The 12,883-nt window shown below is 47.2% G+C and overlaps 1 protein-coding gene across 10 annotated transcripts in view; it reads left to right on the top strand.

Annotated features, from left to right (window-relative positions):
* Positions 1 to 12,883, top strand: part of LOC144480067 (CMP-N-acetylneuraminate-beta-galactosamide-alpha-2,3-sialyltransferase 4-like) — a 186,324-nt gene that overhangs the window by 154,548 nt on the left and 18,893 nt on the right. For all 10 annotated transcript variants that reach the window (XM_078199259.1, XM_078199258.1, XM_078199257.1 and 7 more), the window contains 3 exons: positions 7,470 to 7,530; positions 10,913 to 11,008; positions 12,046 to 12,235. In XM_078199259.1, coding sequence (XP_078055385.1) covers positions 7,470 to 7,530; positions 10,913 to 11,008; positions 12,046 to 12,235 — 347 coding nt within the window. The remainder of the gene's footprint in view (positions 1 to 7,469; positions 7,531 to 10,912; positions 11,009 to 12,045; positions 12,236 to 12,883) is intronic.

The raw sequence follows: 12,883 nt of genomic DNA, 5'->3' as shown, positions 1-12,883 counted from the left end.
GCATTTTGGAAGAAATAATGTAGGGAGGAGTTATACGATAAATGGCAGAGTCATCAGGAGTATAGAAACACAGAGGGACCTAGGTGTGCAAGTCCACAAATCCTTGAAGGTGGCAACACAGGTGGAGAAGGTGGTGAAGAAGGCATATGGTATGCTTGCCTTTATAGGACGGGGTATAGAGTATAAAAGCTGGAGTCTGATGATGCAGCTGTATAGAACGCTGGTTAGACCACATTTGGAGTACTGCGTCCAGTTCTGGTCGCCGCACTACCAGAAGGACGTGGAGGCGTTAGAGAGAGTGCAGAGAAGGTTTACCAGGATGTTGCCTGGTATGGAGGGTCTTAGCTATGAGGAGAGATTGGGTAGACTGGGGTTGTTCTCCTTGGAAAGACGGAGAATGAGGGGAGATCTAATAGAGGTGTACAAGATTATGAAGGGTATAGATAGGGTGAACAGTGGGAAGCTTTTTCCCAGGTCGGAGGTGACGATCACGAGGGGTCACGGGCTCAAGCTGAGAGGGGCGAAGTATAACTCAGATATTAGAGGGATGTTTTTTACACAGAGGGTGGTGGGGGCCTGGAATGCGCTGCCAAGTAGGGTGGTGGAGGCAGGCACGCTGACATCATTTAAGACTTACCTGGATAGTCACATGAACAGCCTGGGAATAGAGGGATACAAACGATTGGTCTAGTTGGACCGGGGAGCGGCACGGGCTTGGAGGGCCGAAGGGCCTGTTTCCTGTGCTGTACTGTTCTTTGTTCTTTGTTCTCTTTGTTCACTTGAGTGGCAACCTTTAGAGATCTGTGGATATGGACCCCAAGATCTCTCTGTTCCTCCACAGTCTTCAGAACCCTACCTTTGACCCTGTAATCCACATTTAAATTAGTTCTACCAAAATGAATCACCTCACATTTATCAGGGTTAAACTCCATTTGCCATTTTTCAGCCCAGCTTTGCATCCTATCTATGTCTCTTTGCAGCCTACAACAGCCCTCCACCTCATCCACTACTCCACCAATCCTGGTGTCATCAGCAAATTTACTGATCCACCCTTCAGCCCCCTCCTCTAAGTCATTAATAAAAATCACAAAGAGCAGAGGACCAAGCACTGATCCCTGCGGCACTCCGCTAGCAACTTGCCTCCAGTCCGAAAATTTTCCATCCACCACCACCCTCTGTCTTCGATCAGACAGCCAGTTACCTATCCAATCGGCCAACTTTCCCTCTATCCCACACCTCCTCACTTTCATCATAAGCCGACCATGGGGGACCTTATCAAACGCCTTACTAAAATCCATGTATATGACATCAACTGCCCGACCTTCATCAACACACTTAGTTACCTCCTCAAAAAATTCAATCAAATTTGTGAGGCACGACTTGCCCTTCACGAATCCATGCTGACTATCCCGGATTAATCCGCATCTTTCTAAATGGTCGTAAATCCCATCCCTAAGGACCTTTTCCATCAATTTACCAACCACCGAAGTAAGACTAACCGGTCTATAATTACCAGGGTCATTTCTATTCCCTTTCTTAAACAGAGGAACAACATTCGCCATTCTCCAGTCCTCTGGCACTATCCCCGTGGACAGCGAGGACCCAAAGATCAAAGCCAAAGGCTCTACAATCTCATCCCTTGCCTCCCAAAGAATCCTCGGATATATTTCATCAGGCCCAGGGGACTTATCGACCTTCAGTTTATTCAAAACTGCCAGGACATCCTCCCTCCGAACATCTATTTCCTCCAGCCTATTAGCCTGTAACACCTCTTCCTCAAAAACATGGTCCCTCTCTTTGGTGAACACTGAAGAAAAGTATTCATTCATCACTTCGCCTATCTCTCCTGACTCCATACACAAGTTCCCACTACTGTCCTTGACCGGCCCGAACCTCACCCTGGTCATTCTTTTATTCCTCACATAAGAGTAAAAAGCCTTGGAGTTTTCCTTGATCCGACCCGCCAAGGACTTCTCATGTCCCCTCCTAGCTCTCCTAAGCCCCTTTTTCAGCTCATTCCTTGCTAGCTTGTAACCCTCAATCGAGCTATCTGAACCTTGTTTCCTCATCCCTACATAAGCTTCCCTCTTCCTTTTCATAGAAACCATAGAAAATCATAGAAACCCTACAGTACAGAAAGAGGCCATTCGGCCCATCGAGTCTGCACCAAGCACAATTCCACCCAGGCCCCACCCCCATATCCCTACATATTTTACCACTAATCCCTCTAACCTATGCATCTCAGGACACTAAGGGGCAATTTTAGCATGGCCAATCAACCTAACCCGCACATCTTTGGACTGTGGGAGGAAACCGGAGCACCCGGAGAAAACCCACGCAGACACGAGGAGAATGTGCAAACTCCACACAGACAGTGACCCAAGCCGGGAATCGAACCCAGGTCCCTGGAGCTGTGAATCAGCAGTGCTAACCACTGTGCTACTGTGCCGCCCACGCCCGTGCCTTTCACAAGACATTCCACCTCTTTCGTGAACCATGGTTCCCTCACTCGGTCATTTCCTCCCTGCCTGACAGGGATATACCTATCAAGGACACCCAGTATTTGTTCCTTGAAAAAGTTCCACTTTTCATTAGTTCCTTTCTCTGACAGTTTCTGTTCCCAACTTATGCCCCCTAATTCTTGCCTAATCGCATCATAATTACCTCTTCCCCAATTGTAAACCTTGCCCTGCCGTACGGCCCTATCCCTCTCCATTGCAATAACAAAAGACACCGAATTGTGGTCACTATCTCCAAAGTGCTCTCCCACAACCAAATCTAACACTTGGCCCGGTTCATTTCCCAGTACCAAATCCAATGTGGCCTCACCTCTTGTCGGCCTATCCACATATTGTGTCAGGAAACCCTCCTGTACAAACTGCACAAAAACTGCCCCATCCGAACTATTTGACCTACAAAGGTTCCAATCAATATTTGGAAAGTTAAAGTCCCCCATGACAACTACCCTGTGACCCCCACACATATCCATAATCTGCTTAGCAATTTCTTCCTCCACATCTCTATTACTATTTGGGGGCCTATAGTAAACTCCTAACAACGTGACCGCTCCTTTCCTATTTCTAACCTCAGCCCATGTTACCTCAGTGTGCAGATCCCCCTCGAAGTGCCTTTACGCAGCCGTTAAACTATCCTTGATTAACAATGCCACTCCTCCACCTCTTTTACCAGCTTCCCTACACTTAGTGAAACATCTATACCCCGGAACGTCCAGTTCTTTCCTCTTAGCCGTGCAAAGGTTTCCATTTCCCCCTTGAAAGCTGTTACTGAATCAGCTGCTGCCACCCTTTCAGCTGGAATTTTCTGGGCTCTTTGTGGATGGGCTGAGTGGTAGGAAGGCTGACAAAATGGTGCCAGGGAATAGTGACGTCCTCCTGATGTCTTCCTGCCGTCTTGCTAGCAGCGGGAGTGCTGCCAGATCAGCCTCTTGCAGAGAGCCAGCTAGGCGCCCAATAGGGACCACTTCTCAGCTGTGCGGGACTTTTGTCCATTGGTGGCATGTCTTATTCTTAATTTTAAATATGGGCTCCCTGTTCATATGGAATTCACACTCCCAAAGTTAAGATAAAAACACACACCTCTTTCCATACAAAACATATTGATCACAGACAATGAGAGAATAAATATATTCTGTCCATGCTAGAATGGTCCATCCCCAAGTGTGTTCCGGGTGTGGGGGGGAGGGGGGGCACGGTGCGGAGTTGGGGGGAGACTCAGGTTGCGGGGGGGGGGAATCCCTCCCTTATAGGAACGTCAAGTCCCACTGTGGGGCCCACCAGGTGGCAATGACCCCTAATCGTATCAATGGCACAGCTGGTGTTCAGTGACCAGCTCCGCCGCTGATTGCCAAGGCCTCCATTCACCTGTCTTTGAGGATGTCTGCTCCCTGTGGCTGCAATCCTAGTAGTGGCCACCGCTAATGGTGGCGCTGCTGTGCTACCGGCTCTCTGATTGGGCTGCCACTCGCAAGATGCTGCTTGGGCTCTTACTGAAGCGTCCTGCCTGTGGTCTTGGCAGCAACATTTCTAGCCTTGACTAAACCCTGCCCTGCATTCCAGATCATAAGAGCCTGTTGCGTAACAAATAAATCTCTCCATCTGGCTTTTGATTCTTTTGCCAATAATGTTAAGTCTGTGTCAATTGGTCTTTCTGCCTGTGGAAATATCTCCTCCTTATTTCTTCCATCAACACCTCTTTGTGGGATTGTCAAGTCATAAACCTCTTGGCAAGAATTCATCACATTCTGTTGTTTCCCCTTGAAGCATCATTGCTGCTTTCTTCAATGTTAACGTTCTTCCACCTTCCTCCTGCTGGAGATCGCTGGGGATGATTGGTTTCTTTCCGGCACTAACTAAATTCTTACAAAATTGCACTTTTCGTGTGGAGGCTTCTCCTTCGGGAGGTCATGTGGGGAATTTGGGAGAACATTTCAACTCCTGTGGTCAATGACCTCCCGTTTGAACAGAAAGTCTCTCTTTCCCCTTCACCTCCTGTCCTGGGGGCTTCTGTGGCGTGGATTTTGCCAGTCGGGCGGATAATCCCAACGTCAGCAGGAACTGGATGTCGCTGGCACGCACGGCCGGCCATCCCTCTGAATTTTACCGGTGTCAAGTGATTGCCACTGGGGCTGTTCAGGATGGCCGGCTCCCCCCCCCCCCCGGAACCATCAACCCAGTCAGAGGGCTGGCTGTCTCTGCAGTGCCACCAGGAATGGTGGCCACTGGAGGGGGTAGGCAGGGGACCTGCAGCGCACAGCAGGGTAGCGAGAAAATATCTCTTTCAAATCACTTCTGAGGCCAAGCTCTGGAGTGAAAACCCCTCTGTTGAGGGAGTGAGGGAGGGTAGGTATTGTTGTGGCCACAGACAACCTCCTTTTTGCTTTAAAATGCTTTCCCCCCTTCCTGGGATACTGCCTTAGCTGATAGCCTCCCCTGGTGGTGGGAGAGTGGATTTGCTGTTGGGAAAGGCCGACTGGATGGTAAAGTGGTCCTTTAATAGGAACTTTACCTACTTCAACTGACTGCCTGCTTCCCTGGGTCGGGCATTCTGCCCGATTTCTACTGGTCATGGTATCAGCAAAATTCCCTGATGGCGGGATGTGGCTTGGGAGGCGATTTGTCCATGACTCCCCACGATTTTAGTGGCCCACTCTTACACCCTCCCCCTCCTCCAACCACCACATCCCCATCCCCCCAGGTGTGGGCAACATTCTGCCCATGTTATTGGATTTGAAAAGCCAACAATTTGCTCCAGGGACCAATGTGTTGAAGGCAACTCCTACTGACCTGGAAAACCCGAATAAATCTCTTCACATGTGAGACGGGTGGAATTCATGTTTTAGGAGATAGAACATAGAACATAGAACACTACAGCGCAGTACAGGCCCTTCGGCCCTCGATGTTGCGCCGACCAGTGGTACCAATCTAAAGCCCCTCTAATCAACACTATTCCAATACCATCCATATGTTTATCCAATAACCACTTGAACGCTCTCAACGTTGACGAGTCCACCACTGCTGCAGGCAGGGCATTCCACGCCCTTACTATTCTCTGAGTAAAGAACCTACCTCTAACATCTGTCCTATATCTCTCACCCCTCAATTTAAAGCTATGTCCCCTTGTGCTAGCCAACAAAGATGTCTTGGCAGAGTGGGCAAGAAGGACCTATTCTCCCCCAGCGAAGAGGCCAATAACCAAAGGGACACACTTTCCCTTCTGATCCTTCTACCAACTCCTTCAAATCTGAGGAAAGGGTTTTTCACTCAGAGGGTGGTGGGGTCTGGGACTCCCATCACATTTTAAAAATTGTTGGATTTGCACCTGAAGTGCTGTAACCTAGAGGGCTACAGGTCAGCAGCTGGAAAGTGGGACTAAATGGGCCAACTCACTTTTGGCCAGTGCCGTCATGATGGGCTGAGTGGCCTCCTTCTGTGCTGTCAGTTTTCTCTGTGTCTGTGTAAGCCAGAGACGTTTCATTCATAAAAGGACCTAACCCTGTGGTGGACAACCTCTGCCCCGGGGGCAACATGTGGCATCTGAGTGTGGCCCACGAGACAGTTTGTTGACCATTGCCCATGTGCAGAGTTGCTGCTTTCCACTGATTTCTGTCCGTGTAGTTTCTTCCCTCCCAATATGACTGAAGTGATTCAGACGTAAAGCAAGGGGTGAGTGAAGTGAGGTGGGTGCTGATTGCTCACAACACTGACTGTGAGAGCCGTGCGCTCCCTCTGTGTCCAAAGTGTCAATATTTCTTTTATTTTTACCATTTGAAGTTGATAGTTCTATTAATATATAAACGATTGAGCATTTTCCATAACTTGTTATGAAATATTCAGCATGTATTAACTGTATTTAATCTTATTCATGGGGTTATGGTTAGTGAACAAGCCCGATTTCAATCTTGCGGCCCACTGAGTTGGGCGGCACGGTGGCACAGTGGTTAGCACTGCTGCCTCACAGCTCCAGGGACCTGGGTTCGATTCCCGGCTTGGGTCACTGTCTGTGTGGAGTTTGCACTTTCTCCCCGTGTCTGCGTGGGTTTCCTCCGGGTGCTCCGGTTTCCTCCCACAGTCCAAAGATGTGTGGGTTAGGTTGATTGGCCATGCTAAAATTGCCCTTAGTGTCCTGGGATGCGTGGGTTAGAGGGATTAATGGGTAAATATGTAGGGATATGGGGATAGAGCCTGGGTGGGATTGTGATAGGTGCAGACTTGATGGGCCGAATGGCCTCTCTCTGTGCTGTAGGGTTTCTAAGTTTCTAAGGAGGGCTATTCATGCGGCCCACTTACTAAGTTTTAAGTTTAAGTTTATTTATTAGTGCCACAAGTAGGCTTACATTAACACTGCAATGAAGTTACTGTGAAAATCCCCTAGTCGCCACACTCTGGCGCCTGTTCGGGTACACTGAGGGAGAATTTAGCATGGCCAGTGTGCTAACCGTCACGTCTTTCAGACTGTGGGAGGAAACCGGAGCACCCGGAGGAAACCCAGGTAGACACAGGGAGAATGTACAGACTCCGCACAGACAGTGACCCAAGTCAGGAATCGAACCCGGATCGCTGGCGCCGTGAGGCAGCAGTGCTGACCACTTTGCTAACCAAAGTCTCATACCACCTTGCCCATCACTATCCTAACCTAAAAGCCTGAATTAAAGGATGTGCAAATAGATCGAAATGAGGTGACTGAGGTGTGAGCTGGCACAGGTGGGCAGAAAGGCCTATGATCTGTCAACAGATTTGGTTTGCTGATGACTATTTTAGAAAGCTTTCAAAACTGAGCGGGGAATGGACAAATTCAGAAACTGTCCAACCTCAGACTTGATGTTTGGTTTTCAGCATCATGTGAAAATAAAAAGCGTGTACATGAGTCCAGGTGGGAGGAGGCAGCGGGGGAACGATTAACAAATCCCTCCAGGTGATTATGTCATTGTGAACCTTTCACTTTCTTTCCAGAACAAACTATTAACAAGATATTGGCCAAAATACAGTATGACATGCCTGAAAATATAAGCAGGTAAGGCCTTCATCAATGAGACATGTTGATATGTTGTACCTGACTGTTTATGTAGCTCACAGTACAGCACAAAGGAGACCATTCATCCCATCAAGTTTGTAGGTATAGATATATGACTAGAAAAAGATTGGTGAAGACAAATGTGGGTCCCTGACAAGTCAGAAACAGGGAAATATGTAATGGGGAACAAAGAAATGGCTGACCAACTGAATGCATACTTTGGTTCTGTCTTCACAAAGGACACAAGTAAGATACCAGAAATGTTGGAGAACACAGGGTTTAGTGAGAGGGAGGAACTGAAGGAGATTAGCATCAGTAGAGAAATGGTGTTGGGGAAACTGCTGGGATTGAAGGCGGATAAATTCCCAGAGCCTGATAATTTACATCCCAGACTACTTAAGGAAGTGGCCCGAGAAATAGTGGATACAGTGGAGGTCTTCTTCCAAGATTCTATAGACTCTGGAACAGCTCCTACAGATTGGACGGTAGTTAATGTAACCACACTACTTAAAAAAGGAGGTTGAGAGAAAACAGGGAATTATAAATGAGACATTTATAATCAAATTATAATCATACATCCAAAGATGTGTGGGTTAGGTTGATTGGCCATGCTAAAATTGCCCCTTAGTGTCCTGAGATGTGTAGGTTAGAGGGATTAGCGGGTAAATATGTAGGGATATGGGCGTAGGGCCTGGGTGGGATTGTGGTCGGTGCAGACTCGATGGGCCGAATGGCCTCCTTCTGCACTGTAGGGTTTCTATGATTTCTATGATTTCTATAACCCAGTAAACCTGACGTCATTAGTGGGGAAAATTCTAGAACCCGTTATCAAAAATTTTATAGCAAAATATTTGGAAAACAGTGGCAGAATTAGACAGAGTAAGCATGGATTTATGATAGGGAAATCATGCTTGACAATCCACTGAATCCTTAGGGAATGTAACTAGTAGAGTTGATGAGGGGGAGCCGGTGAATGTGGTTTATTTGGACTTTCAGAAAGCTTTTGACAAAGTCTCACATAAGAGATTAGTGCATGGAAAATTAAAGTGCATGGAATTGGGATAGTGTATTGAGATGGATAGAAAACTGGTTGGCAGACAGGAAACAAAGAGTAGGAATACTTAGGTCTTTTTCCAAGTGGCAGACAGTGACTAGTGGGGTACTGCAGGGATCAGTGCTGGGACCCCAGCTATGCACAATATATATTAATGAGTTAGATGAGGGAACTAAATGTATTATCTCAAAATTTGGATGATGTGGATAAATGTGAGGTTATCCAGTTAAGTAGGAAAAATGGGAAGGCAGATTACTACCTGAATGACCATAAATTGGGAGAAGTGAATGTGCGATGAGATCTGGGTGTCCTCGTACACCAGTCGCTGAAGATAAGCATGCAGCTGCAGCAGGCAGTGAAAAAGGCAAATGGAATGTTGAACTTCACAGCGAGAGGTTTCGAGTACTGGAGCAGGGATGTCTTGATGCAATTGTACAGAGCCATGGTGAGGCCACACCTGGAATGTTGTGTGCAGTTTTGGTCTCCTTATCAGAGGAAGGATGTTCTTGCTCTAGAAGGAATACAGAGAATGTTTACAGGATTGATTCCGGGGATGGCGGGATTGATGTACGAGGAGAGATTGAGTTGGTTAGGATTGTATTCACTGGAGTTTAGAAGAGTGAGGGGGGATCTCATAAAAACTATAAAATTCAAACAGGACTAGACAGAGTAATGCAAGAAGAATGTTCCTGATGGTGGGGGAGAAGGAGCAGCGCTCCGAAAGCTAATGGCATTTGCTACCAAATAAACCTGTTGGACTTTAACCTGGTGTTGTTAAAACTCTTACGGGGAGTCCAGAACCAGGGGGTCACAGTCTAAGGATACAGAGCAGACCATTTTGGACAGAGATTAGGAGAAATTTCTTTACCCAGAGAGTGGGCAGCCTGTGGAATTCACTACCACAGAAAGTAGTTGAGGCCAAGACAGTATGTATCAAGAAGCAGTTAGATATAGCACTTGGGGTGAAGGGGATCAAAGGATGTGGGGGAAAGGTGGGATCAGGTTATTGAGTTGGATGATTAGCCATCATCATAATGAATGGTGGTGCAGGCTCGAAGGGCTGAATGGCCTCCGACTGCACTATTTTCTATATTTCTGTTCACTGGATCTTTCAAAGAGCAGTCCAGTTAGTCGCAGTTGTCTGTTCTTTCCCCCATATCCTTGCGGTATTTTTTCTTTTGGAGGTGTTTTTTTCCAATTTGCTTTGGTGTCTTCCTATTAAGCCTATTGGTCAGTATCTTCCTTTTACACTTCACACAAAGAAGTTTTTGCTCATGTCGCCTTGTTTAAATCTGTTACTTCCTGAGTGTCAATTCTTTAGCCATTGGAATCAGTTTCTCTCTATTTACTCCATCGAAAGCCTGTGGGATTTTTGACCTCTTGCAAATCTGCTCTAAGCCTTCTCTGCTCTAGGGAAAACAAAGAGGCTTTCTCCAATCTCTCCACATAACTGTAGCCGCTCACTCGTGAAGCCAGTGGAGGAAATATCTCTGTGCTGTCGCCAAATTCTTTCAGATCCTCGTTGAGTGTGGAGCTCAGAAAGGAACATAACACCCCAGCTGGGAATGTCTTGCATAGTTGGAGCTTGCCTTTAACTACGGTCATCTCCAGTTTCAATTGAATGTGACTCTGTCATCGGCCCTCTTGACTAGAAACAGATAATCCGACATGGAGGAGTAATCGTTGCCAATGCCAGATCAGCAGGCAGCCATTAATGAAGTTAGAGTTAGGTCAAATTGTCTGTTTTAGAGATATATGATTTACGACAGGAAATAGCTTAGACCATTGTATTTTTAAAGGTAGATAAATTGTAGCAGAGACTCAGGTCAAAGGGGAAAGAACAAGGCAGTGGGATTAATTTTCGATTGCTTTAGCAAAGACATTATGAGCCAAGTGCACTGTTACCTTAGAATGGAATAGAATCCCTACAGTGCAGAAGGAGGCCATTTGGCCTATTGAGTGTACACTGACTCTGAAAGAACATTTTACCTATCCCCATAAGTCGACACATTTACCCGCTAATCCCCCTAACCTACGCATCTTTGGACACTAAGGGGCAATTTAGTATGGCCAATCCACCTAACCTGCATATCTATGGATCATGGGAGGAAACTGGAGCACCCGGAAGAAACCCATGCAGACACGGGGAGAATGTGTAAACTCCACACAGAGAGTCACTCGAGGCTGGAATTGAACCCGGGTCCCTGGTGCTGTGAGGCAGCAGTGCTAACCACTGTGTCACCATGCCACTCTTTCTATGGGTAGTTTTACTTGCTTGGTCATTGTACTGAAGAACTCCTGTTTATTGAAGGTCTTGTCTTTTATCAGGCTGGCTTGTAAGAAATGTGTCATCATCGGCAATGGATACACGCTGAGAAACAGCTCTCTTGGAGAAACAATCAACGAATACCATGTTGTGATTCGGTGAGCGATGTGTCACTGCTTTAATTTTTGTCAGCTTTTCCTGGATATGTTTTCTTCTCTCTCTGTCTCTGTGTGAGTGGGTAGATCAGCTACATAAGTGTGATGTGAGTGGTTACTGTCCCAGCCTCCTTTCCTCCTCCTCTGAAGGAACCCTCAACGCCTTTCCTTGGTGCACGCACCAACTTGCATTTACGTAGCATCCTTTACAAAGTAAAATATTCCAAGCTCCTTCCCAGGAGGGCAATCAGACATTATTTGACACTGAGGCAGGTTTGGAGATTGGACTAGAGGTACGGATAGAGGAGGGTTTAAAGGATAAGGGGGAGGCAATTCCAGAGCCTGGGGCTGAGGCAACTGAAGGCATGTGCACCAATAGTGGAGCAAAGATAATGGAGAATGTTCCAGAAGGCAGACTTACAGAGATACTGAGGGCAAAGAGTTATCGAGTTGGAGGTATTTGCAGAGATTGGGAGGGATGAGGTTATAGGGGTGTTAATATTACGATGAGAATTTTAACCTGTTGGGTTTGCGGTGCTAGACTGGGACTCAGTGTCGGTGAGTGAACAGAGGCTGATGTTTCAGCAGCCAGGGTCATGTTGAAGAAGAACGAGCATGATCTGTTTCGCCACCAATCCATAGCACGGCACACTGGTGCCACCAACATGTTAACCCATGCATGCCGTGCAATCCTGGCACTGCAGTGCCTTATGTTAGACCCCTGACAGCAAGGTTAAGGAATGAAAACTTAACGAGCTGTAGGTTTCCAATGTTCGAACGATGCAGAGAGACTGAATGAGAAGAGGCTTGGTATACGACTGTGGGATGGGAGGGCTGGAGACTGCACTGGTTGAGTTGCGGTTGAGTATCATTAGCTGAAGGAGGACACTCAGAGAGAGAAGGAAAATCACGTACCAATGGGAAGGACCTTCAAGGCGAGGTATAGGGAGAAAGGTAATTTGCGTATAGCATCCTTCTGATAACAGATGGCAGAGGCTAGGATGTGGACTTGTAAATTGTCCTCTGATTTATTGCCACAGAATAAATGATGCACCTGTCCGAGGCTACGAGAAAGATGTCGGCAGCAAGACCACTCTGCGATTCTTTTATCCTGAGTCAGCAGCCAAGGAACCGAATATTGAAAACGACCCGAGCACGTTGCTTGTGTTCTTACCCTTTAAGCAGGTGGATGCCCAGTGGCTGAGGGAGATCCTGTATAACGAGAAAAGAGTTGAGTGTGGATTATTGTTATTGAGCCTTGTGCCCACTAGTGCTGCTAGTTAACTGCCAATGGGGAACTTCCACTGAGCTCAATGGATAATGTCTCATAATTCCCGACCTCCAGGGGTGGGAAGGGGTGTACGCCAAAGATGCACTGAACTCGCAGAGGTCCCCATGTAAGGATCGCATGCAAATTGCCCTGGAAGTTCAATCTTCCGACGACCCTACATTGGGAATCATCGATTTTACAGGAATCATTACCCGGGAAAGATGAGAAGAGTTAAAATCACTTCTAACTCCTGAGTAACTATAGACTGCCCCATTCCAGATCCTTCTCCACTACATCCAGATCTCCTGACTACCCTGCTAACCCCACAGTAAAATACCCTCACAACTCCCCCCAAACCCTGACCACTCTCCTAACCTCCTACATAAGTCTCCCCCAAACCCCTTCCCCCAACCACCCTACTACCATCCCAAAACTTTGGCTATCCTCCTGATCCCCCAACTAACCCCTCGGACCTCCCAATGGGACACCCCGGCCAGCCCTCCCATTTCCTCGACTATATTCCCGACACTTTGATTATGCGCCTGATCTCCCTGACTGCCCCTCCATTACCCAAACACACACCCAACACCCTTGGTGATCCCCTAGTT

This window comes from Mustelus asterias, chromosome 27, assembly GCF_964213995.1.
Source record: "Mustelus asterias chromosome 27, sMusAst1.hap1.1, whole genome shotgun sequence".
NCBI lineage: Eukaryota > Metazoa > Chordata > Chondrichthyes > Carcharhiniformes > Triakidae > Mustelus > Mustelus asterias.
This window is presented reverse-complemented; position numbering and strand designations above follow the sequence as displayed.